This window comes from Pan troglodytes, chromosome 6 (genome assembly GCF_028858775.2).
Source record: "Pan troglodytes isolate AG18354 chromosome 6, NHGRI_mPanTro3-v2.0_pri, whole genome shotgun sequence".
NCBI lineage: Eukaryota > Metazoa > Chordata > Mammalia > Primates > Hominidae > Pan > Pan troglodytes.
Genome location: NC_072404.2, coordinates 27941799 through 27969637, shown reverse-complemented (window position 1 = coordinate 27969637; position 27839 = coordinate 27941799). Strand labels below are relative to the sequence as shown.

Below are 27839 nucleotides of genomic sequence, written 5' to 3'. Positions count from 1 at the left end.
TGATTTTTTCAGAAGGCAGGCTTTTAAGTATAGTCCATTTCAAAGCCTGCAAAATTAATCAGTATAAATTTAGCATGCAATTAGTGTCTCATGCATTTTCTTTTTCCCTTTTCTCCTTTTTACAATTTCTTAGATTGAGATTTTTAAAAATTATAGTTTCTTTTTAGAATACAAAAAAACAGTATCCTCTTGTTTTCTCTGCATTTTCTGTGCGTTACAAGGACAGCTTTTCTTGGTGGTGTATCTAACAAGAGACTTTGGGTTAATTCATGATATAAATTATGCAGAGGAAACTGTACTTAAAGGACCTCTTTGAGGAAAATAATAGGACAATCAAAAGATGTCTCTCATTTGCGGTCATTTCCCTTTATTGTAAACCTTTAACTTGAATTTCATTCATTGCCTAGATTTCCTGCCCTAATTTAGTGAGTTTATTCTCCTAGGAAACCTTTATCTACTTTGTTCTTAGGAGGAATCTCTCTATATCTAAGTTATGTTCAAATTGTGTAGCAAAGGTAGATTTAGAATTGTTTCTATAGCACATTGATTTTTCTTTCTCTTTGTAATCTGCTTGGTTCGGCAGGATCCTTCCCTAAATCACAAAGCCTACAGAGATGCATTCAAAAAGATGAAGCCACCAAAAATCCCTTTCATGCCCTTATTGCTTAAAGGTAATGATTTTCTATCTTTTATGCCATGTAATTTCATCTTTCAGAAATTTATTACTCTAACTATTGAGGGCAAAAAAGGGACTCTCATTTTGTCTCTTTACAGTTATTTTGACATTCAGACCTAATTGTGTTGCCTTGTGATTGTTTTTCAAATAGCCGATTATTTTTGAGATGCCTAGAATACGTAATTGTGTTTGAGCAGACACCAAAGCATTTTCACTTGACTCACAAAACTTGGCACTGGAAACATTTGTGTTTTTCTTTTACTCTACTTCTAAGCCCTGTATTACTTTCTTTGAGCCAACAATCCACCGAATTCAACCAAGAATAAGGCTGGCATAAAGAACCCAAATGGTGATCAATCATGTTCTATTTTTGCAACCTAAACTTAAGAGACGCAGCCCACAATTTGCTGTTGTATGAGAAGTACCTTTGGTCAATACAAGTAATATAGCTTTTGAAAAGTGTTGATGGAGAAGTGTACTTCCTTTCTTCAGGAGTGGAATTGAGTTGGGAAAATATTTGATAGCTGCAAGTTACTCCACTGACCACTCCCCACTAAGCACCAAATAATTCATCATGAAACATGTTAGTTAAATTTACTGATGAGATTTCAGTGATCTCTCTTTCAAACCGAGGGGATTAATAAAAGGAAACTCTTTTTAATCTGGTGTATACCGCTGACATTCAGTGTAAATCTTTACCTGTATGCTTCCAGGGAAAGGGGGTGTGGGCATTATCCTTGGCCATATTTTGATTCCTTCAAGAGGTTTAGTAGGAATACTCTTTCATCCAGCCTCTTCTCTTCAGAGGCTTGTAACTTGTGCTAGGCCAGGCCCCAGTGGCTGGACCCATACACGTGATTCTAGAAATGAGCTGTGTGGGAAGTGGATTGGTGGTTGGCCTGGCCATCCTCATTCCCCACTTCCTCCCATTGCCACCACGCTCCTCGTCTACCCAATAAAGCTGGCATTTCCTCTTCAGCTTCTCTCAAGAACAGCCAGAGCTTGGAAAATTATTGTGAGTTGCTGTGCATCGTGCAGCTACTCACTGAGTCTTCCTTCATCAGATATGAAGCAAGAATCTCTGTGAAACAAGAATATAATATTAGGACAATGGAGATAGATATGCACAGATGCGTCATCCAAGCCGAAAATATTCTGTTAAATACAAATGCGTGAAATAAAGAGACACTGTGGTGCCCAAATAATAATTTAAAAGTTTATTTGACTCTTCATATTTATTTGCTTTTAAGAGAAGGTCTGTGCTTTTTATTTGTGGAATAAAATATCTTCAATTAGAGGGTGGGAGGTGGCAGGTGGGAAGTAACACTTGGGATCATTTAGACACAAATAAAGACAATAGAAAGTAGGACTGATGTAGGAAAGGAATTGATTGCAGGAAGAAAAAATTTTGAAACAACACATACTTTTAAGGTAATGAGAAATTAGTTGACAATATTTCTTTAACTTAATTAGATATGAACAGAGCCTTCTGCCATATATTAGTGGTTTCCCCCCAAAATATTTAATGCAGTCAAGTGTCTCACACTTACATTTTAGCTCGGATGCAATTTTCTGCTCTGCTGAGTTTATCGAGACCTCTGTTGGCAGCAAGGCAAATTTCCCTTTTTCTACTGAAAACACATTTACTCATTTCAAAAGAATAAGAAATAAACATTTGTTATTTTCTTATTAGAAGCTTCCTTGAATTTAAATAAGCACTTAGTTTTCCTTTGTCTTAATTTTTTGTCATTATAAAATCATATAGTATTAGTACTTCATTGTACTTAAAGTTACTGTTTTTGTCTGAAATAATTTCCAAGGAAAATGTGATGAAAATATAAAACATGTATATTATGCCTAAGATGAGACATTTTGGCAAAAATATACAACATTAATTCTTAGGCTTTTTTAATCACGTAATTTAAAGTTTCAATGAACTATTTTAGAACAACCAACTTAGTTTTTAATGTAAGCTCTTTGTCTCCCCCTCTCTTGTGCCTCCTACTTTGAGTAGCTTTTAATTAGAAAAATGGGACCAAATTGAACTCCTTGGTGTTTAAGAAGGATTAGGCCCCCCATATTGCATTTTTTGAAAGTCAGTTCCCAATAAGCCTGCAGATTATCAATTAAGTGGATTACCTGAGGATCCTTCCAGCCCTCAATCTTCCTCTTTCTTATTTGAATTTCTTGCCTTTTGATGTACTTTCCCCTTACTGTGGTGTGGAATCTTGGTCAGAAAGGGACGAATGGGAAACACTAAGTGCTGGGGAGAAGACCCAGCTGAGCTAAGGATCTAAGGAGTCGTAGATCATGTGCTATTTTTGGAGATGGAGTGAATCATCTAGTTGTTTGAGGATAAACTGGGGTTCCTGTGGTGGGTTTCATATATGTGTCTTAGAGTGGAGGAGTTTATTGTTGCAGATTTGTGCGGGTCTCTGAAGGGAAGGAATGTTGGGACTCTTGGATGTTTCTTCCTCCTCTTCCACTTGCCATCTCTTCAAAGTCATTTCATTGAGCAGTTCTATTTCAGGAGATGTTTGGGGTGTGTTCAGGTGTCTCCAGGTGAAAGAGGCCTGGCAGTTGCTCATTTCTCATACCCCAAAACTGCTTCTTGTCCCATGGCTTAAATTCTGACATCTTCGTTTTTTTCAGCCCAACCTCTCATTTGTTTCTCTCTCATACCTTCCGTGTCATGCACCTGCCATTCAACTGCATCGAAACCTGTAGCCAGTTGAACTCTTCCCTTTCTCCCGGACTGCAGCACCTTCCAGCCTGTCTCCCCTCTCACCTGGCCAGCACCCTTGACACCTTCCCTGCCTTATGCTTAGACAGTACCAGCCTGACAGGCCCTGGCCCCTCAATAGAGCCGCCACACACTCTACTGAGAGCTAAGAGTGAGAGGGACTACCTAGGAAGAGGAGAGATTGCCGGCAGGAGGGACTGCCTGAAGGGAGTGAGGAGGGAAGCACTTTCAGTGTTGCAGGGGCAGCTCATGTGTTATAAATTGAGCAGGTTGACTGCACCTGATAGCAAGAAAAGCCAAGTCCTTTCCACTTGAGGTGCCTGGAGAGGCGCAGTGGTGAGGGGGAGCCAGCCTCCCTTTGTTTGAATCCTGGCTCTGACACATATAGCTGTGAGCATGGGTTAGCCATAGACGTCCTTGGGGCCTTAGTTTCTTCACAGCCTTACCTCCTAGAATTTACCTTATGAGTTAATGCAGCTAAAGCTCTTTAGAGCCATGTCTAACACTGTTAATAAATGTAAGATGTCATTATTGCCACTGCCCTCCTCATCATCCCTAGGAAGAGGGGTGAGGGGCAGGTGAGGGATAAACCTGTAACGCAGGGGAAATGGACTAAGCCACTCTGAGAAGCTGTTTGGAATCTGGAATTCTTGGAGAGTTAGTAGAGGCCAGACCTTCAGGTGGTGTTTAATGTAGACAGTGTGCACAGGTTTGCATTTGCTACACAGAAAAGGTAAAACCTGTGTTGACTTCTCTTTTCTAAATACCGTGTCACGGAATGAAAGCTTGTAATTATTTTCTGAAAGCAAAATTTCAAAAGATAATAAAATAACCAGAGAGTTTGTCAGGAGACTGTGTAATTAGTTGTGAATCGTTTTCCTACTAGGACATCAGTTTACAAGCAAAAAAAAAAAAAAAAGAAAGGAAAGGAAAAGAAGCTTATGAAAACATTTCAGTCCACATTGGAAGCTGTGTATAACGCCTTGAGGAAAGGGTTGCATCAGTGTGTGCTGTAACTGTGTAACTATTGTCACCTCCTGGTGACAGTAAAAGCTTTGTGGCCCAGAGTTTTGGTGGCAGGTTTTAGGAGCACCTATCTCATAATTACCCCGTAGGGACCAGCAGAATAAAAGTCTTGATTAAAAGCAAATACATTCTTTTTCTATTTATAGGAGTTTTTAAGACATTCTTTTCCCCTCTTTTCTATCAGGTTATTTTTACAAGATTTTTAAAGGCTGTTTTTATTTGGTTGGTTCTCCATATATGTAATATAACATGATTATTTGCACATGCTTTAAATTATAGTATATTTATTTTTGTGATACTTGTCTGCGAGGATTCCCTGATGCTGTCTTCCACCCTCTGATCCGATTATGGCTAAGTCATCCACTCTCAGAGCTTCAGTTGCTACCTTTATTTAATGTAACTAATTTCCAAATCTATATGTCTTGAGGAGGCACTCTTTTGTTTACTGCAGCCAACAGGAGATATTTAATGAACATCCTCACTCATTTAAATGCAGTGAGCCTCAAACCAAATTTAACTTTATCTTCCTCTGAAAATGCACTTTCATTGTACTTTCCTCCTTTTATTTTCGTCAGTGATGCTTGCTTTCTACTAGTCGAATGGGGCCAGACATCTTGACTTTTTCAAGCCTGCCTCTTTCCTCACTTATTCCTGGTACACAATCGACATCAACTTTGGGAACCAAAAATTTAAATTTAAACATCTAAATCTATATCTTAACTAGTTGTTTTAAGTAAAGCAAGTCCCATACACTTTGCCAGGGATTTGTAAAAAGCAAACACATACTTACTAAAATCCTGTTGTTTCTGGGTATTCAGTCCTTTTCTGCTCAGTCTTCTGACTTAAACACATAATGGAATAATTAAGTTATAGACTAGCTTTAGTTTATATTAAGCAGATTGAAGTCAAACGTTTCATTATGAGTGCAAAATATATACTTTCAGTAAGGTCACACTGTTTTTATACACACACATATACACACACACATAAATTATGCACTTTTACATCAAATAACACATAAATCCAATTTCAAATTGCCTCTCCAAGTGCATGGAATGATCCATAATGTTTAGGAAAAATGAATAAGTTGCATTGTACCTACACCTCTTCAGCCCTGACTCATGATCCATTCCTAATGATACATACATCTTTTTGTTTTTAATTTTCAGATGTAACATTTATTCATGAAGGAAATAAAACTTTTTTGGATAATCTTGTCAATTTTGAAAAGCTGGTACGTAAATTTCATTACTTCTCCCTTTTTTACAGTAACAGAAATGTATGCCTTTCTTTCCTGCTCTAGGAAACAAATAGTTTTAGTACTTTTCTCCATTGGATGCATGGCGAATTCAAGGAGCTTATTTGCTTCATTCAAGGAGCTTATTTGCTGCATGTTGTACGCTGCCAATAAAATGTATTCCAATTAACAACAAGTATGTTAGCAAGGTTTTTGTGAACCAAATATGAAAATCTGCCTTTTGTTTTTAAAAATGGAATATGATAAGATGAAGAATTGAGGGTATATTATTGAACCAGAGCTAAAACTGTAAGGCTGCTGTCAGGAGGAATCCACACTCAGGAGATTATGTTTTACTGCTTTATAGGCATCTCTCAGTGTCTCAGCCTGCATGCTTTCAAGGCACAGAGGGAGAAAGTTCCTCTCCTGGGGATATATGTTTGTCTCTCAGGACTCCAAGCTTAAATGTGAGGCTGGAATTTGCAGGGTCTTGTGTGAAGGGAAGGGCCACTCCTTTATCAGCCTATGGACAAAGGGTGCCATCCCTGAGCACCACGGCCAGAGCGGCTCAGGCAAAGTACCCTCCCTCCTCACAAGGAAGAGGTTCCCAGGGCAATCCTCTCTAAATGTTTCTGAACCACTGCTTCCTGAATGATTTCCAGGGCATTCCCAGGTGCTTTGTAATACAGTGGGCCCCTCCAAGCCTTTCTGACTTGCCCTTGAGCAAAGGAGGGGTTACCCATAAGAACTGAGCAACTGTAAAATAGAAGTACTCCTAAGAGACCCACCTGCCTGCAAGAGGAATGGATTTATCTGACAGATGAACTTTAGTGTCATAGAGTAAACTGTCCTTCATGGTTAAAGACAATACCAGTGACCCTGCTCCACAGATCCTGACCTTTGAGTGACCTTTTCAGTAATGGTGATGGATTTGTGTGAACTCTTGCAGAAACTGACCCTGGTTCCCTGTGAGACTGAGTCAGGCACTTGAGAGGAGGTTAAGTGAGGCAGGGACCACAGACCATGATCAAAGAACAGTGGGAACTGATGAGTCCTGCTGAGGCTTGGCACCTGACCTTTGCCTCAGAAGTACATTGCTCTGCTCACCCAGCCAACTCCCCACATGTAGGGTGAAGCAGCTTGGGAACAGTGTAGTTGGCTCTTATACAACCCCCAAAACCCAAGCATCTGGAATATAGAATACAGTCTTGGAATATCTTGCTTTATCTCCATTTTAACCACACCGAAGACCATCACTTCACAGCTAGTGCTTTTCTAAGTGGCTCTGTCAATACATTTTCAAGTCTGTCTCTGCAGTAAGTGTTTTGGAATCAGAGCTCAGTTATTTTAGATGCTACAGTCAAACCAACAGAGCCAGAAATGGATAAAGTGTTATTTTTTTGTACGTGTTTTGTGTTGCTGTGTGATATTCTGAAGATCACAGGGCACTTAATGAAAGGCTGCAGGCACTAGAATTCTTGCCTCTAAGCAGGTTAATCCCTGTCGTTTGGGATTAATGAAACAATTGCGGGAATATGAAGCCTTTGGTCAATATTTACTTCGCTTCCTGGCCAACACATCTCCCTAAGAACAACACATGAGATTTGTGGAGCATCTGTGAAGATGTGGGATGAGGTGTGTCACGCCAAGTGGAATTCCCTGGAAAGGCCTAGTAATCCTTTCCCCTGACTAGTGCAAGGGGCCGTGGGAGAACAACTAAACTCTTTATCAGCTGGCTGTTGCCTGTTGTTGAGGGCAGACGTGAGGTTGACCTCCCTAAAGTGAACCAGTGAATTTGTTAAGTTCATTATGTCATTTCCCCCTCAGATAGTGCCACCAAAGTGACAAGATAATAATAAAAAAAAACCTGAACAAGTCCATAAAGTCACAAATGGGAACAAGCTGTGGAAAGCTTGTTCCCACCTTCCTTCTGACCAGCGTCTGTGGCCCTCCCCTGCTCTCTCCAGTAATCCAGCAGAAGCCTCTTAACGCCAGCTCTCAAATATGCCAAGACTGCCAACTAACCACAGGGCTGGAAATGAAGGAGGTCTAAATGATATGACTTCTATTAGGGTCAATCATCATACCCTTAATTCTTTGAGAAAGTTTAAGGGAATAGCATGGCATAAATAATATTTTAAATTCCTAAAGAGAAATTTTATTTTATAAAAGAATGAAGAAATGGGTGCAGTTCAGCATGCACACAGCAGTCACACAGCGCACACGCAAGCCCGTCAGGCAGGCACGGGCTCTTCATTTCCTCAGAGGGCAGGCTCCACGCCTGGGACTAGTGAGCTCCTGGTCCACAGCATGCCTCATGCTGACCCCTCCTTACACAGAGTAGACAGGATAAAACTGTGTCCAGGACAAAAAGCAGTTTTATGTCATATATAGCATTGTGTTACACTTGGATGCTGGAGAATGAGACTGACCTTTCTAGGAGAAACACTATTTTCAAGGAATATTTCTTAGTAATGGACTGAGTTTCTCTAAAGCTAAAACAGGATCATCTTTCACGATAATGAACCAATAGAACCTAAGTGAATTAACTTGTGAAAAGTCAATTCCTCATGATGGATATTAACTTAAGCCAGCTAACAGATAATTCAGTGTATTATCTTTATCTGACTGATGCAGGCCAGTACACTGAGTCAGACCCCATGAAAATCCAGAAGCCCTCATCAGGTCTAATGAGATTTCTGTTCTTTATGCTACATTCCTTGCTGCCTCAGCTACTGGAAATGTTTTCATCTCAAACTGTTTCATAAAAAGAAACAAATGGTTTCTTTTCTTCTCTTTATCCCTCGATGTTAAGAGCATCATCTTTTACCCTGTCTACCCCCTCCCCCTTTAGAAAGCCTAAAGATGAAGACCAGAACTCAGGTTTCAATGCCACACCCACTACCCAGCCTTACATCAGTTTGAGCCTTGCACAAGCTACGCAAATGGCATATGATAGAAATCAATGTGACGCCAGAGCTTAAAATGAGAAAACTGACCTGGGAAAAGTGGTAAAATTTGGGGAAGGAAACTGAACAATACATGCACAGACATGAGTCAGGTCTCATTTCCTTTACAAATGCAGCTTGAGCTACTGCAATAATCACTGTCCTATTCAATTTTCCGCTATCGAATAGAAGGGCATTAGAAATACGGTTATGACAACAATTCAATCAGTAGGTCATATTCCAATAATATTTCTGTATTTCTTCTGAATTTTAAGTAAGAACATATTTTAGTGTTTAATATTCTTTCAGCAATAATTCATTGAGGGTTTGCTGTATATGGTGATCCTATGCTCAGTGTGTATAGTTGGGACATGTAAGATGTTGACCCAAATTGGAGGCCCAGATATGAATGATATTAATTCTTGAATAATAGGATGATGTTTGTATTGTGATATGAAACAAAGTAGAGAGCTACTGTTGATTCTCAAGAGAACTAGAACATGAAGACAATAGTATTTAGAGATTATTCTGGCAATTAAGCCAGCTAGCATAGCATTTTGGAAGAGAACATACTGCACTCTAGTTCCTCTTATGGCATATACATATATGCTTCCAAAATGCTACTTCCTTCAACATGAAAAACTAAAAGTGGTAGAGACAGCTCACTCTTGCAAGTACACAAGTATAAGATGATGGGATCTTGTCCAAAGCAGCGGTACATTTAAGAAGACTTTTGCCTGCCAGGTGGGGTGGCTGATGCCTGTAATCCCAGCCCTTTGGGAGGCCAAGGTGGGTGGATCCTGAGGTCAGGAGTTCAAGACCAGCCTGACCAACATGGTGAAACCCCGTCTTTACTAAAAATATAAAAATTAGCTGGGTGTGGTGGCATGCCTCTGTAATCCCAGCTACTCAGGAGGCTGAGGCAGGAGAATCACTTGAACCTGGGGAGTAGAGGGTGCAGTGAGCCGAGATCACGCCATTGCACTTCAGCCTGGGTGACACAGTAAGACTCCATCTCAAAAAAAAAAAAAAAAAAAAGAAGACTTTTGCCTGGGAATCAGTGAGGACTTCAAGGAAAGAAATTAGAATATTGAAGACTGTACATGAATATAAACTATGAACAGAAAATGGTCTCTAAAGATGTTGATGTTGGCCGGCCACAGTGGCTCACACCTATAATCTCAGCATTCTGGGAGGCCAATTTGGTTGGATTATCTGAGGTCAGGAGTTCGAGACCAGCCTAGCCAACATGGTGAAACCCCATCTCTACTAAAAATACAAAAATTAGCCAAAATTAGCCAGGTATGATGGCATATGCCAGTAATCCCAGCTACTCAGGAGGCTGAGGCAGGAGAATTGCTTGAACCCGTGAGGCAGAGGTTGCAGTGAGCCAAGATCACACCACTGCACTCCAGCCTGGGTGACAGAGCAAGACTCCGTTCTCAAAAAACAAAAAAAAATGATGTTAATGTTTTAGAAAATGTTCATCTTTTGTCAGTATCTCATTTCCAGTTACACTTTAAGATACTTGAACCTTTGAATCTACAAGAATTCCTACCTCCATTCAGCACATTATGTGTAAGTCAATGTGTCTGACATAGTAGGCTCTGCACATCCAAAGCCCTCTGGTGGTACTTGGTCTAAAGAAGGAGAAAAGTTCAACAGCAATGACAATGACACAAAGCCAATAGGTGCTGTACGAAGAGCAGTGGGGATGTTGAGATTGGAGCCTCTAAGTCCAGGAGGGACATCTCAGAAAGGCTTCATGGAGAGGAGGTGACACATACCCTGAAGTGAAACACATGTGCAAATGTGAACAGGATGACTGGGGCTGGGGGTGCTGCACTTCTCTACAATGTATTTTCTCATGGCTCAGTAAGAACCTGTGCAACCCGGATTGGGTGCTACTGTTTTTTGTTTGTTTGTTTTTGAGACGGAGTCTCACTCTGTCACCCATGCTGGAGTGTAGTGATGTGATCTCGGCTCACTGCACCTCCGCCTCCCAGGTTCAAGCGATTCTCCTGTCTCAGCCTCCCGAGTAGCTGGGATTACAAGCACCTGCTACAACCCCCAGCTAATTTTTTTGTATTTTTAGTAGAGATGGGGTTTCGCCATATTGGCCAGGCTGGTCTCAAACTCCTGACCTCAAGTGATCCGCCCACCTCAGCCTCCCAAAGTGCTGGGATTACAGGTGAGAGCCACCTCACCCATTCTGGTGCCACTGTTTTTGCAGATAAGGACTAAATATTCTTTGATAATCCAAGCTCCATAGAATCAAAGCTACATCCAGCTCCAAATACAGTTCTTCTCTTTACAGCCAAGAGTGCTAGATTATCCTTCCATCCTAGCAGGCACTGCTTCTTCAGTAACACCCTCAACGACCCTTCCATTGATGTGTTTCCTGTTCTACTTTACAGCATATGATCGCAGACACTGTCCGAACCCTGAGACACTGCAGGACTAACCAGTTTGGTGAGTAATTGAAGTCAGGTGCGGAATGTAAATTGACTCTACGTTGGTACCAACTGTGGTCACAAGTATTGGGTGGTAATCAATTTAAACAGATTGAAAAGTATCATATGTATATACATATGCATATTGTATATATATAGTAGATTGTCTCTTTGTTTCCTCACTGCATGTTTGGGATGCAGAGGAAGACAAGATATGGCAGATTATTATCCCCTCATGGCAGCAAGTTTATGCTGTGAAGAGTGACTTTACACACTCAGAAACCTCCTCCCTGCAACTCCCGCTGACTCCTGTCCCCACAGTGTCTTGCTTTGCTTGTCCATTGGCTCAAAATCACTGGTGAGTTTAGCAGGGGTGACCTTGTCCCTAACCTCTTTGCGTGGAGCCTTCCTGGAATAGGACTATAGCTTGTAAAAGTGCCTAAAGCAGCCTTCCAGAATCTTTTCTCCTCTCCAACAAAAACTTCCTGTCTGGAGCTGCCTTTCAGCTGCAAAAGTGTGGTTCTGAGCACTTTTGTAGAATCCCCACTGAGACTAATGTATGTAGGAATATTTGTTCCTTTTTAAATCTCAGCCATAATTTATACTATGTTTAAGTGGTGTTAGAACATTGCAGGAAGGAAGGAAATCAACTTCATTGAGTTGAAGGAGCTTTCACATGGGCAATGGAATCCTAACATCAGTCCTAGCAAATGGGGATTATTAACCCTGTAGGTGTAGAACAAAAAGCAGAGACTCAGAGAGATTCACTTATTTAGCCATTATTCAGACTGAGTCTGCCTTACCTCCTTGCCCTCTCTTTTGCCCTCTACAGATCCTGTGGATACAAAGGGTAATAAAAAGTAGAAAATTGAGTTCAATAATTATAAATTAATCAAAGGCAACCACTCAGTTCAACTTCATTTTTTAAGTAAGACATGCCCATTGTAAAGCAATTTTTTCAACAATATAGAAGTATATATAAAGTAGAAAATCAGAGTCCTACTTCTCAAGAAAAGTACTGCTAACAATTGAGTACACCTGCTTAAGAATTTTTTTCTGTTCAGTGCTGGTCTAGGCTGGCAATATTGTCCCCCAACAAAGTAAGTTAGGAACTGGACTTCTGTGTGGATTATGTTTTCTCTTTGAGAAGGAGACTTATAAATACAGGACCTAATTTTCTAAATATTCACATCAATTAGTACCACTTTAATATACCTATATAATTCTTCATCAAGCATACAAGCGCAATGCAGTTACAATAAAAATAGTAATCATAACATCACCACAGAGATTGACTGAAATGTATAAGCATAATGCTGATGAGTGCAGCTTCGTATTGCTTTTATCCTCCTTTGCTTCCCAAGTGTTTACTGGGGATTCAGCTAATTCTAAGATATCAGTCTCACTTAACCAAGGAACTCTAGTTTATATATGCTCCAAGTATAGACAGGAAGGTGATAGTTATACTAACTTGTGTGGCCTTGAACCTGCCTTGAACCTGCCTTGAACCTCCCACTCATCAGAGAGCAACCCTCTGTGTGGCACTAAGCAAAGGAGAAATTTAAGTAACTATCAAGCCAGTTTATGTTCTAATATTTATATACAGTATCTTTAAAAAATTGGTTTGGGAACTGAATTATCCGAATTCATTTTAGCAGTTTATATGAGCATAGTAAACCAATGTCAGCATTTGGGATAAAATATGAAAATGTTAATCAAGTCACTTATGCATTATAAAGTGTCATGCAAATGTCAGTTGCCATGGTTAGAACCATTCATTGTGCCATCTTTTTAAGGCTTGAAAATTAACATAAAATTACCTTTGTAGCATCGTGTTATCCAAACCAATGTTTAACTTCCTCAACGTCTTCCAGAGAAGGCATTCTGGAATAAAACAGCTTTTTGTTACTTACAAACAGGTGGGATGGTATAAACTTTAACTCCTAGTGTGTTTACTTGCTAAAACCAGGAAGCCTTGTTTCTATTAAACCTAAGAATTATAAGCCACCCATGTCATACAGGTCTTAAATTATTTCCTCATAAAATGCATTTGTTATAGAGGAGAAAAAAGGGGGTTTCACCAAGAGAAAAAAAATGCTATAAGAAAATGCTCAGCCTCCTGCATTTCCCTTCCCTCTGCTCAAACTGAGCTCCAGCAGCTCACCCTGCCTGTCCCATGCATAATCTACAAAGCAACAGGATATGATGTCTTCGCCACTCACCTTTCCATTGTTTTACTGTAGTGCAGTTTGGCCAGTGTTCCCCAGCCTCAAATGGTTTGCTTGTGTGTGTGTGTGTTTGACTATGGTGCACGGGCTTGCCTCGTGGTTCATGCTGCTTCATCCTGGTTCCTTATCAGCACGGACGCTAGCAGGGTGTGGATGTGTTCACAGTGCACTAAAGCCTCCTTTGGCCCCTCGATTCCATGACTGCCCTAGATATGTGAGTGGAAAAGCCCCTTGTCTTGTCCTTCTCTGGGTAGACTTTAGTCCATACACATACTTTCTGAAGCTATTTCGTCTGTTAACCACATCTTAGAGTCTGTTCTGTTGTATCTGTTCATTCAGTTGCTCCATTAAATTTTTTTTTCCAAAAAATGAGAATACCAAAGAATTGTACAAAATCTAAACAACAGAAAAAGAGTGATTGCATTCATATGCTAAATACATTATCAGCGATTTTCAACGCTTCTAGACTGAGATATAGGACCCAGTGCTGGCCATTTAAACAGGTAACTGCTGTAAAAGGCTACCTAAAAGGACTCAGGAACCATCTGTCCTGGGTCCGAATCCTGGCTGTGACAGTTAACTTGCTGCGTGACTGTGCTCAGTTTCCCCATCTGTGGAATGAGATAATAACGTAATTTCTAAATAATATACAATGTTAGGTAATAAATGCTATAAGTATCCTGCCAGTCTGATTGCCTGACCTGAGGAATCCATTCTGAGCTGAAAAAGCATTTCTACTGTAGGACAAGGACACCTCTTATGGGATTCTGACTAATGAGAACCCACCTGGTACATTTACTCAGCCTTAGTGTGGGGTTTTGTTGGTATGTAGATACAGCATTACTGCTCTCCTGAGATTGTCTTTTTTCCCCCTCTAAACAACAGGTGACCTGTCTCCAAAAGAGCATCAAGAGTTAAAGTCCTATGTTAATCACCTGTATGTCATTGACAGCCAGCAGGCTCTGTTTGAGCTCTCACACAGGATCGAGCCTCGGGTGTGAGCCCCACTGCCTCACCTCCCCTGTATCTGCAGCACTTTGAGCTACGGGAATGTCTATGCCAAGCACGTTGCTTTCCTGTGAGAAAAGAAGTTGCTGAGTTTTATCAGTATAACCCAAGACATTCACAGGAAAGCCAGCCAAAGTGTGTTCAGGAAGTGATGTCAGCCACCAGAGAGGGGGAGAGGTTTCTCCATGCTACTCTCGGGACAAGAAGGCAGAAGGAGAGTCAGAAGCATTCTTGAGATGGAGAAGGCTGGTTTCTTATGATCACATCGTTGATCCAGTCCAGTTTTCAATATGAGATGTGCCAGCATCAAGACAAGACAACGTCTTGACATGCAATGACCAAATATTTCATTAAGAGCGTGCATGAAACAGGAAGGAGTTTTTACTTTGCCTAGTTTTAGATTACTGTCCATAAGCTGTCAAAGAAGTCATTCTTTTGAACACCTGATGACAGAGACAGCATCTCTAGATCTCCAGGGAGGAGAGGTTTCTGTTGATACAACCTGTGACATCACCAAAAGCCACTTGTGTCTAGGGAGTTAGTGAGGACTGCAGCTAGCATCCATGCTCTGATGGGCAGATGAACAATGTCAAGGTGTGCATCACTTTGCACCACAATCAACTATTGACACATGCTTGCAGGTGAAATTAGTTTCTGTACAACTGATTTGCAGCTATAGGCAAGGTAGATGAAGTTGCTTTGCCAGTAAGGAAAAATAGTAATCTTTAAGAAATTGACTCATTGTTTAATTTCTGGGGATTTTCTTTATACTTGTAAGCAGGCTCTCATCTTTTATTGGACATAATATGATTTTGAAAAAGCACAGTGCCTGACACATTGCAAACACTCACCAACTGCTTACTGAGGTGACAGAGTCACAAAAGTCTGCATTCTTGTGCCTGATGATGCATTTTGCATACCTCATACAGGCTCCTTGCCCACACTATGGAATGACAGCAGCCAGTGCAGGGAGGTTAAGTGACATTTAATGAGTGAAGCACTTAGCACTCTCTAGGTAATAAGATAGTGGTAATTACTAGTGTTTTGGCAAATGAAAAATGCCCTGAAATAGCCAAATGTCTGATTAATGTTGGCAACTTAGAAGTCCTATAGTCCAACTACCAGCCAAAGCAGGGAGCCTTTCTATAATTTGCCTTTTTTTTTTTTTTTTTTTCAAAATCTGAGTCTTCTAAAATCTTTTCTTATTATTCCCATTTTTACCAATTGAGGCTCCTGTAGCAAATAAGACCTCTTGATATTTTCAAGGACTGGTTAGAGGATTTCTTTCAACCTTCACATGAACAAAACAGCCTATGGGTCAAAATAATGAAATCCACCCCTGCCTGCTAGATACTTGTCACCTTGCTAAAATGCAAGGGCCTGGTCCCTTCATTTTCCAAATGCAGGAGTCTTGGTGCACTTCTCACTCTTCCTGCCTGTTCATCTCTTTCATGCCCACACAGACCTGTTTCCTTTTTGTCTCATCAACGCCTCATTCATCCTCATTACTGAGGCGTGTCCAATGCTTTTTGACATCTTTATAGCAGTGCTGTTTCCTGGGCTCAGGAACCACACTGAGCTTGAGATACTGCTGGAAGGAACCATGTGGAGAGAAGGTTTGGGGGAACTTTGAGAGAGACTTAGTTTGGCCCAGCATGTAAAATTTCAGTCCTGAACATTTACAGGGTTTTATAGAAGGGCATCCTCCAGGGCTGGTCGATTCAGAGAAATGCTGCATGCTGCCGTCATGCAATGTGGCCCACAGGACACCAGAGCCGTGAGAACCGGAGAGCAGACTTCCCTCACGGCTGGGCTGAGCAAACCCTCCAAAGCCCTCCTCACGCAGTTACTAACAATAGCATGGGCTTACAGCACAAGCACGTGTTCTCACCTTTTTCCTATGCCCTGGACTAAGGTTTGGCCAGTGTAATCATATAAGGCCATCCTGACATTGTTTCTGTGTTTCAAAATTTGGATTTTTATTTACATTAGAACTACATTGCTCCTAGTAGAACATTACCTTTAGGGGACTAATTTTCCATGGAGAACTATTTCAGCATATTGCATGCTGCTCAGACCCCAAGTCAGATATGCCCACCAAGCCAGATGAAGCTACACAAATGTGGTATTTAAATGCATTTTGTACAGTGACTTCAGAGTATCTCACATGACATGGGTGTAAACTGGCTGGGGAGAAAATGATGCTTGTTCACCAATTCCTCCAGCCGTGGTTAGGTGGTCCTAGGGGTAGCAGAGGGAAGGGAGGATTTTGTGCAGTCAAGATTTGCTTTTCCATCCTTGTCTTCTGAATGTCTAAAATCTCTGCATATTTCTGAAGTTTAACAACTGTCTCCAGAGGTTTGCCAGGCAGCAGCTCTCAGAAGCTTCCAAAGCTTTGCAGAATCTTAGATCTGGAATTAAAGAATTCAAGCCCGAATTGTGAGAACCAGATTTTACTCAACAGAAAGCTCTTTCTAAGGAATCTGAGCTGTTCACTGGTGGACAGTGGTGGGGCTTGAGTGCTCCTTGTTAATAGGATGGGCCATGCACCCTCTCTGGATATTCACCAAGGCCTCTTCAGAATAGGGTTTGTTCTGGCTAGAAGCGTGGTCTAGAAGATGGCTAAGCTCTTTGCCAGCTCTCATTTGGAGTTTTATTATTGCATAAAATCTTCGCTCACTCTGCAAATCTTACGTAATCTGGCACCTTCGGCACCAGGTGGTGCAGGGGCACTTCTAAGTGGGCTCTTTTTGTTACAGCACAACTCTCAGACAGTCCTGTGGGTCTTTGGATTCGTCAGCATTCCAGCAAACTAGCCCTGCTTAGAAGTTAGCACAAGACAGCAGAATGCAGGACCCCGTAGGCAAAATCACAACCTTGCTATTAAAAAAAATTTTTTTTTACATACACATTTGCAGGTGTTCCCTAGAGTGTGGTGTTTTGAATTTGCTCTTTGTCATCTGTATAATTGCCAAATGATTACAATGATACACATGACCTGCATTCACTTTTTTCTAGTTTCCTTAATTATGTTTAGAATAAATTCATTTCCCTAGACCGAGAACCACAAACAGGTAGTGTGGAGCATACACCCAATTTAGAAGCCTGTGGATAAGGTCAGTGCTCACACTGCCTAGTCCACAGGGAGAGGATGCTGCATGAATATATACTTGCCTCTGAGTGGAGGAGAAATCGTGGCATGAAAGAGAGAGTACCAGTGATGACTTCTTATCCCTGGAGCTGGGCTTTCACTGCTACCCATATCCCAGCCCTGCAAGTCTGTTCTAGCCAGCACAGACACCGCAGATCCGGAACGGAATGTTCCTAAATGGCGCAGCCAATCCAGGCTTTTCAGAAACTGGACAAAAACATTAAAATGGGGGCGATCGGGTCTTCTGCAGTGGTCCAACACAGGATTTCTTTTAAATGTTTCAAAAACATGTCCTTAAAATTTCAGCCTGCTTCTTAGCGAGTGGGCCAGTTTTGCTTAAAACTGGTGGGGGGGCGGGGGGGAAGTTTTTAAAAATTGCCAAAAAGTTAGATGCAAATGTATTACTGTAAAAAGCAAAGCTGTATATACTAAACATTTTTTAGCAGAGTAATATTTATTTGCATAGTCTATTTATTGTATTCGTATTACACTGTTATTAAATACTGGGATGAAATCAGTGACCTGAAGCAAGAAATCTTGCCTTTTAATGTATCATTAATTAGGGCTGCTGTGATATTGTCAGCTTGCATTAACAATTAGAAGATAGAGAACCCGCCATCAGGGTGTCTACCTAACTTCTCAGGGACTACACTTGGTAGTTTTCCACCATTTAAAGAACTGGTAAATATGAAACATTTGTTGAGTTACCAGAATTGCCATTAACAGTGTTTTCTTTCCCATATTCCATGCTTTCTGCCTCTGTGTATATATATAATATATATATATATGACTGTGCTGTGTATTTATCGAAGCTAGTAAGCAATAATTTATATGTAAAAATGGCCAAGCAATATAAGGTTAAAACTTATATAAGTAACCCTTACCTTATCTTGTATTTTCAATTGTTTTTTTAAAACTGCTTTTCCAAATATGAGACTATGTTAAAGACACTATTCATGCCTCTTAGTTTCTTGCTTTCTCTGTGATGTGTGTGGATTAAATAGCTCTGTTCTGGCAGCATATGATGCTCAGGGGGTTGGAACTCAGAAGTCATTTGCTCACTGAAAGAGCTACAAGTAGATGAAGAGGTTCTCAGGCAGCCCATAGAAGCCTAAATCGCTTATCCTGCCATTGGGTTATTGCAGAACCTAAACACCCTATTTTGGAAATTGCATCAGTGTTCTCAGAGTCTGAAATCTGGGGAATCTGGCAACCATTGTCATTGCCTCACCCTACTTGAGCAGGACCAGGAACTGTCCCTCACCAGCCCAGATACTGAGTGCAGCTACCAGCCCAGTGGTGATGCCCGGGGCCCAGGATAGAGGTCCTGACAGCGGAAGAGCCATGAGTGGATGGAGCAGCACAGGGATAATAAGGATGCTCTGGGGCAGTGGGATGCCAGGCGGTATATACACTAGCGCAGACTGTGTGAGTGTTCAGCATCTTCTCTCTGTATAAACAGGAAATTTGTACATCTTGCCCATCAAGGTCAAGTTTGGCCTTTGGCATGTGTCCATCTCCCCCTTGCAGGGGGATTATAAACCTCACCTTCTTGAACCCAGGAGTGGCCCAGTGTCTTGCTCTGTCCAGTGAAAAATGGGGAGACATGTCTGTGGAAGCTTTATGAGGTAGCCTGCACCTGCCATGCCTACTGTGCTGTGAGACCTGCCCTGCTCCAGATGAAGGCACCCCTGTCAGCCTGGGTCCTGGATCACAGGAAACATGGAGCAGAGTCCTGGCTTGTGAACGACGTCTAACTTGAGTGAGAAATCAGACATCATCACTAGAAGTCTCTGAGGTCTGGTAGTGGTTTCTTACTCAGCAGAATGTAGCCTCAGCTGACTAATACAGTCTCTCAGGACAATCTTTTCTTGACAAATTGCCCTTTCCCTCTGTCCACTTGTGGGCGGCAGTATTGGCTCAGCACAGTACCTCGTGGATGAAGCCACCTGTTGTCGCACATCCATGCAAAGGGCTTGGCTTTTTATGAGAAATGGGAAAGAAGACCTGAAGATAATTTTCTTGGGTTTTTAATCACCAGGAAGTGGCACTTCTGTGAAACAAGGGGAAATGGGAAGAGAAAACACAAGGGCATTGTCTCTAAGGCAGCCACTGGAAGCAGAGAGAAGTCCTGATCCCTAAATCACTTCATCTGTAGGGGCTGACCCCATGGGGTCCTCCTGGAACCTGGAGAATGCAGGAGATGAAGGGAGAATGGGAAGAAGCCCTAGGCTCCAGCTTGGGAAGGGAATAGGAAAGAAAGAGAAATACCCATTGCTAAGGATGTGATGAGATTTTCTTCCATTTCGAGTGGGATAGCTGGTACTGGGAAGATGCACAGGGCTCCCGTGAACTCAGAAGCCTGTTCTTGTTAGCAAAACGCAAAACTCAAAATGAAACTTCTGGTCCTGGCCCTGGTGCACTAGCAACAGAATCCTACTCAAGGCATGAGGTTGCGTATGAGGTTTTTTGTCTGAGGTCTTCTGAATACCCCATGAGCCTTTGCTCTTCATTCACTACTTTCAACAAATGAGATTCCTAAAGCATTAGACTTGCTGATGTTCTTTACTGAAGTACTCCTGTTACTGAAGGCAGCAGGAATTTCTCTTGCCTAAACAGAGCCATAGCAGTTCCCCTTCCCAGCACCTAAGCAGCAGGGCTGACTTTCTAGGCAGAAAGTGGCATCCTGAGGACTGAGCTAGTGCAGGGCTCCTGGGGAACGCACTCAGATCCCTGATCCAGCCAGACTCAGAGCTGGGTCCAGTCGCATTTCTTTATTTTGTTTCTCCTGCCCAGGAGAAACTCGGCCTGTGTTTGGCCCCACTGTGGCTTCTAATCATCCATCCTTATCCTAGGGATGGGGGTCTTCCAAGTGTTGGGAATTCAGACAGTACCCTATGGTTAGCTTTATGGGCATTTCTGCCACAAGGTCATGTCACTGCTCACCACGGCAGTCCCATAGTAGACTCTGTAGCCACCTTCTGAGTCCACTGCTCTCCCTCCAGCCTGGAGTTAAGGAACTTCCAAATTCCCCTCACGTGACACTTGTGAACCAGGGTAAACCAAGTCCCCCCTGTCTAGCCATATCATGTCACCATTATTTTCTGCTACAGCCACACCATGAAGAAGATCTCAACAGGTCTGGAAATCTTCCCCTAAAAGAACAAGCTCCCCTGTTGGGGATTCACGCCATTATCTCAGGGTGGTTCCTATATTCCCAGGTTTCCAACCTGGAAATGGGTGGGTAGAAACGCCAAGCTCTCCTGGTTGGACTTTTCCTCTCCCTGGAAGACCCTGAACAGCAGTCCCAGCCTCAGAGGCTGGCTTGCCCGAAATGCCACCATGGGAAGTAATAGTGTACCCTTGTCTCTGGAAGGCCCCTCTTACTCACAGACATCTGGAAGTTCCCAAGTTGTGTGAAAGTTCCCAACTTGAGTGAAAATCACTTCCTGAGAAAATCCCTCTACTGGTCACCTTGTTCTTGGGGTCCCGGCCAAAAAACAAAACAACAACATCAACAAAGGGCAAAGACATTGAAGTCTCAAAAGCAATTAAAGCAATTAGCCCACCTGGAAGCCTTGAGACAGCGGCAAGAGCTGCTGCCCAAGTTCTTCAAGTTCTTTTTTTTTTTTTTTTTTTGAGATAGGGTCTCACTCTGTCACTTAGGCTGGAGTGCAGTGACATGATCACAGCTCATGCCTCACTGCAGCCTCAACCTCCCCGGGCTCAGGTGATCTTCCCACCTCAGCCCCCTAAGTAGCTGGGACTACAGGTGTGTACCACCATGCGTGGCTAATTTTTGTATTTTTTGTAGAGATGGGGTCTTGCCATGTTGCCCAGGCTGGTCACAAACTCCTGGGCTCAAGCAATCCTCCCGCCTCAGCCTCTCAAAGTGCTGGGATTACAGGCATGAGCCACCGCGCCCTGCCCTTCCCAAGTTCTACAGCAACAACAGGGCTGTGGTGTCTCAACTCTCAAGTCCCTTTCAAGGTGGGAAATCTTGAGGCCAGACTGAGAAGGATGCATATATACCTCTGTGTAAGTGTGTGTGTGTGTGTGTGTGTGTGTGTGTGTGTGTGTGTGTGTGTGTGTGTCTTGGCCCTAACTAGAGGAGCCCAGGCCACCAGAATTGCCTTCAGGACAATGAGCTCTTCCCCATCAGAGATGTGCAAACAGACCCGAAATCAACCAGCAGAGATGGTTGCAAGGGCAATCCAGAAATCAGATGACAGCCGTCTCAGGAGACTTTTAAGACCCTTTCAGCTCACGGTGGTTAGGAAAGCTGGTGTAGACCTGCAGTTGCCAGAACTAATTAGTTTTTTGGTGTTGTTTTTTTTTTTAAGTGACTTGACTAATGTAGGAAATAAGAACAGTTCATGCTTCTTTGTATTCAGTTGACCTGGGCTAGGCCTCAGAAGCTGGAAGGGAAAAGGCCGTGGGAGGATGCCGGAAAGGAACACCTCACCCCTTCCCTGTCCTGTGCCCACTGCTGACTCCACAGTCCTACCAGGGATGAATGCCTGCAATAAACAAACAGAAAAGCCCCTGGAATCAATGCATCAGGGCATGCTGCCAAGTGCCAAGCTGGCTACTGCCTCCTTAATGGTAGGGACTTGGTCTGCCTGGCTCCTCACTGTCCTCCTGGCCTCCAGCTGTGCAGCCCCATCCTGTCTCATCTCCCAGCCTCCCTGCCGGGCCCCAGCACTCAGGTCTGGCCTGTCCCTTCTCTGCCCACTCGACACAGTGTGCCCAGAACTCCTTCTCTACCTACCAAATAAGGATTGGTGCACTCTGAAGCCCTCCTGGATGACCCATCTGACATCGAGCCCCTGCCCCCATCTCTTATCTGAATTCCTGCAGCCGATTGCACCTGCTACTCTTTCAGGAACCACCTTCCGTTATCAAGAGCTGGGAAAACTGGCGAAAGTTTCTACCTTGCTCTTCACTGCTGTTTCTGCATCTCATAAAATGCTCCCTACCTCACAAGGTTGTGTGAAAAGTAAAATGAGAAAGTGCATATAAAGTGTGAAATACAGTGCCTGGTACATAGTTCACATCCAATTAGTGATACTTTATGTGTGTGTGTGTGTGTGTATGTGTGTGTGTGTGTGTGTTTAAAAACAAGGTCTCACTCTGTCACCCACAGTGGAGTTCAGCAGCATGATCTTAGCTCACTGCAGCCTTGAACTCATGGACTCAAGGGATCTTCTAGCTTCAGCCTCCTGAGTAGCTAGGACTACAGGTGAGCACCACCACACTGGGCTTATATGTATGTATGTGTGTGTGTGTATATATATATATTTTTTTTTTTTTAAGAGAAGAGATCTCGCTATGTTGCTCTGGATGGTCTCAAACTCCTGTGCTCAAGCGATCCTCCAGTCTCAGCCTCCTAAAGTGCTGGGATTACAGGCATAAGCCACCACGCCCGGCCTGTTATTATTAATACAGGATGCATGCCAGAAGATGTGTACCCACATTTTTCCTCAATCATTGAATATACATGGCTGTGGGTAAGTCATTTGACTTCTCTTATCCTCATTCCCCTTCTTGTCAAACAAGATAATAGAACATTTCTATCACAGGGCAGTTGTGAGAATGAAATGGACAATGCATGTGCGAGTTCTTTGTTCATGCTAAAGTGAAATACGAATATGAGAGATTTCCTTTTGGAATCCCCTCATGCCTTGCACAATGCCAGGACAAAGCAATGGCTCCCTAAGTATTGGCTCATTTATCTGCATGAAGGTATCTTCCTATAGCTTGCCAAGTTGGGATAATACTCCTGTTAGTATTCATGTTATTATTATTCCTGTGTTTGGAGGCAAAAATGCTGACTAGACCTTGGGCCACAACTTCTCTGAGGACTGGGCAAAGCGCTCTTGCTAGATGCCACCCCATTCCTTTCCCTGCTGGCCCTCTGCAGGGACTCCAGGCCAGGAATCCCTGAACAGCAGCTCCCCTTCCAAACCTTGAGCTGCCGGTTTGCCACATGGAAGCGTCATCATTTCTGACAAGGGCCTGAAAACAGCAGGCTGTCCACTGTGCTCTGTGGTGTGCTCTGTGCTTGGAGGAAATCTCTGCTTTCATTTAGAACGCAGTCTGCAAGCTAAAGGGCAGAGCCTGCACTCTGAGGCCTGGGTTGAGTTGAAGTCCCCATTGTAAAAGCAGGAGAGGCCAAAAAAGGGATGGTTCACCCTGGGCCCCATGTTATACTTGCATGGTGTTTTTCTTCCTTAAATCAACCAATAGCTGACCGCCCCCCGCACCTCTCTCTACCTGGTAATATTAGCTCATTCACATTAGTCTACAGTGGCCCTCATCAGCTCCATCTTCTATCCTAAGTACTGATCATCTACTGTATGCCAGGTACTATTCTAGGTGATGGAAAAACAACTATGAACAAAGACCCCCCTACTTCTTTTGTGTGTGTGTGTGTGTGTCAGAGTCTCACTCTGTGGCTCAGGCTGGAGTGCAATGGCGCCATCTTGGCTCACTGCAACCTCCGCCTCCTGGGTTCAAGCAATTCTTCTGCCTCAGCCCCCGGAGCAGCTGGAACTACAGGCACCTGCCACCATGCCTGGCTAAGTTTTGTATTTTGAGTAGAGACGGAGTTTCACCATATTGGCCAGACTGGTCTCTTGGCCAGGCTGGTCTCAAACTCCTGACCTCGTGATCTGCCCACCTCGGCCTCCTGAAGTGCTGGGATTACAAGCGTGAGCCACTGCGCCTGGCAAAGACCTCTTCTTCATGGACCTTTGATCCAAGGAAAAAGAAAGGCCATAAACAAAACAGGTAAGTAACATGTAGCAGCACATTAGATGGTAATAAGGTTCTCAAGAGCAAAAAAGCTAAGGCAGGGAAGGGCATTAGGGAGTGCCAGCCTCCCTAACTGGGTGGGATCTTAAGTAGGGTAACTAGGGAAGGTATTTATTATGAATTTAACTGTGTCCCCCTAGAATTTAATATTTAAAGTCCTAATCTCTGATACCTCAGAATATTACCTTTTTTGAGATAGGGTCTTCACAGAGGTAATCAACTGAAAATGAGGTTTTAGTGTGAGCCTGAATCCAATGTGACTGGTGTTCTCCTAACAGGGAAATTTGGAGACAGACACAGGCAGGGAGAACACCCATGTGAGCATGAAGGTGGCCACTCATGCTGGGGGTGGGGGATGGAGGGGAGTACCTGGAGCAGACCTTTCCTTCACAGCCCTCAAAAGCAACAGACCCTGCGAGCACCTTGATCTCAGACTTTCAGCCTTCAAAACTGTGAAGCAATACATTTCTGTTGTTTGAGCCACCCAGCCTGTGGTATTTTGTTACAGTAGCCCCGAGAAACTCATGTAGCTTTGCTGGGAAGACCTGAAGGAAGTGAGGGACCCACCCATGCAAATCCCTGGGGGAAAAGCATTCTGGGCAGAGGGAACATCAAGTGCAAAGGTGTCGAGTGTGCCCCTTGGAGTTCAGCAACCAACGAGGATCCTGGTGCAGCTGGAGCCAGTCAGGAAAGGAAGAGAAGCAGAGGAGGTCAGCGATAACTGGGGCCAGATCACATGGAGCCTTGATGTTTACCTTAAGTCAGATGAGAAACCAGTGGAAGATTTTAAGCAGAGAAGGACATGACCACTCTGGCTACTGAATTTCAGACCAAATAGGGGCAAAGGTGGAAGGAGGGAAATCAGTGAGCTTATTGCAATAATACAAGCAAATACCATGGTGACTTCCACCAGGTGGTGGCATGGGGTGATATGACATAGAGTCATTCTGGATATATTTAGGAAGATACATCTGATATGGTTTGCTGATAAATTAGATATGGAGAAAGAGAAAGTTAAGAGTTAACCACAAGATTTTTGGTTTGACCAGCTGAAACCATGGAATTGCAACTAATTGCAATGAAAAAGACCTTGGAGATGGCAGGTTTGAAGGAGAATAGCAGGAACTCAGTTCGGGACATATTTGGTTTGAGATGTCCACTAGATAGACATGGATTGGAACTAACAATAGTCTCTTTGTACCAAGTCTGACTTGTGTGCTTGATTTAGGGGACTTTCTACATCATCCACATCTGGGATTTCACCAGTCAAAGCCATTCTATGAGCTGGGGTGTTGTGCTGGATGAATACTTGCTAAATAATGATGCTTCAAACCTCCAGGTCCAAGCTCCAAGCATTGTCAGCACAGCCATGTGGAGCAACTTCGATGCACAGAACCTCTTCAAGTCCAACCAAATAGACACCACCCACTTGGGCAACAAGCCATCTCAGAGGGCAACCACCTCATGGGGCTCTCGACACTCTTCCTCTAGCAACCATACTTCAACTTTGACTTCACAGTTTGTTTAGTGCTGCCTTCTCATTCGGGCCTTCCTTTCCAGAAGAAATGTAGAAATATGAATTACACTTCTGTCATTAGAGATTCCAGAGGCTTCAATTAGGCAAGCTGAAATAAAATCTGTCTAAAAGACACGTAGTAATAGGCCTTTGAAACAAGCTTTGAGGTGGTCCCAGACATTCAATTCCAATTTCACATTGCATAGCCAGAAACAAACTTGTACCTCAATGGGAAAGAACTTTTCAGACGGTCCATTATTTTTTTATGTTACCTTCTTTTGTCATCAAAAAATGATCTGGATCTCTTCTCTCCTCCTCACTTAAGTAACTTTTCTTCATGTCCTGGGTCATGCCCCAGGAATTTTTATCTACAAAGTGCTCAGCCGGGCGCACAATGCACATTCGCTGCTTAATAAATATTTGTTGCCTGAGATGCGTGCTGCTGGCATGACCAAAATGTGAGACGTTAGCGACATCTGCTGGGGATATGGTGATGGTGTGCAGAATTTAAGTCAGAAACGCATGTTTTTGAAGGGCTGAGTTAAATCAAATGCCACACTGGGGCACTGTTGGAAGCTTACGTCTACAGTGATGAGGCCATGGCTTTGCAGCTCTTCCTTACCAGGATGTGGTCCAGTGGGTTATTGTTCTCCTACAATATAATGCAGCCTTGTTTTTTTTAAAATACAGAAATCAAGAAGATGGAAAAGGAGCTGAACGGGGGAAAGCTGAGGTTTGCACAGGTCTGTTGGCTCCTAAGAAAATGAAGAAAGTGAGGGCAGGGAAAGGATGGAGAAGCAGGTCTCCAGTCTTCCCCCACTCCGACCGCTGGCCCTCAGGAGAAAGTGCAAGTGTCCAAAAGCAACTTCCCAGCCACTGTCCTTCCCCAGCCTCACCTCTGGCTTCTGCTCCCTGTCCCTGCCCCACACCCCAGGGGACACCTTCCTCAGGTCCACTCCAGCCCAGCTAAAACATTCAGGCACTCACCTCCAGACCTTGGAGCTTATTTGTTCAACAGCCAAGTAGCGAGTGGGGACTTGGGAACACTAGGAGGCGCTGTGCTAAACATGGGTGTACATTCCAGAGCCAGTCCAGGGAGTGTGGTTCCGGAACGGGTGGAGCTTCTGGTGTAGTGGATGTGGACTTTCTGGCCTGGATCTCCTCTCTCCTCCTCACGTAAGTAACTCTTCTTCATGCCCCAGGTCTCAGCACCCCCAGGAAACCTGCACTGGCCCCTCTAGCCTACACCAGATTCCCCCCAACCAAGCACCCTCGTAACACCTGGGTTTACCCCTCTCCAACCAAGTCAGAGCCTCTGAACTAGTTGGCCTGCTCCTCACCTCCCAATACACTAGATGTCCCCTCAAGCACCGGCTGCCTTCTTTACATTTAGGTATCAGTGTTGATCACAAAACCAGAACAAGGTAGGTACTTCTGTGGTCCTGGAAGAGCTATGGTAACTGTCATAGACCCAGGAAAGACGCCGTTTACTACGCAGAGGTGCTGCGGTGAGTGACAGGAGACTCAGCAGCATTGTCACATCACAGAGCAAACCCTGCCTGCTGGGCTTCCAGGCCATGTGAAGGTAGAGATAACCGATGACCTGCTTGATTGAGTGTGGAGCCCATGGGGCTGGTAGGGGTGCCAGGGCTTCAGATCTCTTCCAGTGTTCTGGGGTCTGCCTGTCCCAGGAGCTGGCAGCAATTCCAACACATTCCTGAGCACTTATTGCTAAGGTGAATCCAAGTTCACGTTCCCAGAACAGGTTCCGAGTCAACCACGCCAGAGGTCTGCGCCAGCTGCACTTGGTCTAGGAGGCCTGGGACCACCATCAGCCCATCCTTCCTTGAGGCTCCGGAACAGCATGGGACATTAGCTGAGCTGTGCTCAGAAGCAACTCTCTCGCTGATTAGGGCTGCCGAGAGTCCCATCGTCTGCTCACCTGTCAATCAATCAAGCCTCTTCACTGCCATCCTGACCATCCTGTCAGGGCTGATCACCTTGGCTGCTCACAGAACCCATGAGGACTGAGAATTT

General features: G+C 43.4%; 1 protein-coding gene and 1 long non-coding RNA gene across 10 annotated transcripts in view; both read left to right on the top strand.

Annotated features, from left to right (window-relative positions):
• The window catches only part of RAPGEF5 (Rap guanine nucleotide exchange factor 5), a 240791-nt gene extending 222368 nt beyond the window's left edge, over positions 1-18423 (top strand). For 2 of the 9 annotated variants that reach the window (XM_024357765.3, XM_024357763.3), the window contains 4 exons: positions 584-671; positions 5615-5679; positions 11048-11102; positions 11285-11535. In XM_024357765.3, the coding sequence (XP_024213533.2) occupies positions 584-671; positions 5615-5679; positions 11048-11102; positions 11285-11445 (369 nt within the window). In that variant the 3' untranslated portion in view covers positions 11446-11535. Of the gene's footprint in view, positions 1-583; positions 672-1655; positions 4317-5614; positions 5680-11047; positions 11103-11284; positions 11536-14196 lie in introns of those variants that run through there. The other 7 variants (XM_024357764.3, XM_024357767.3, XM_024357768.3 and 4 more) reach the window with 7 other exon arrangements.
• Positions 18424-24174: 5751 nt separating this feature from the next.
• Positions 24175-26974, top strand: LOC134810413 (uncharacterized). Its single transcript, XR_010158355.1, has 3 exons — positions 24175-24262; positions 26493-26545; positions 26887-26974. It is a non-coding gene; the product is annotated as an uncharacterized LOC134810413 (long non-coding RNA).
• The last annotated feature ends 865 nt before the right edge of the window (positions 26975-27839 follow it).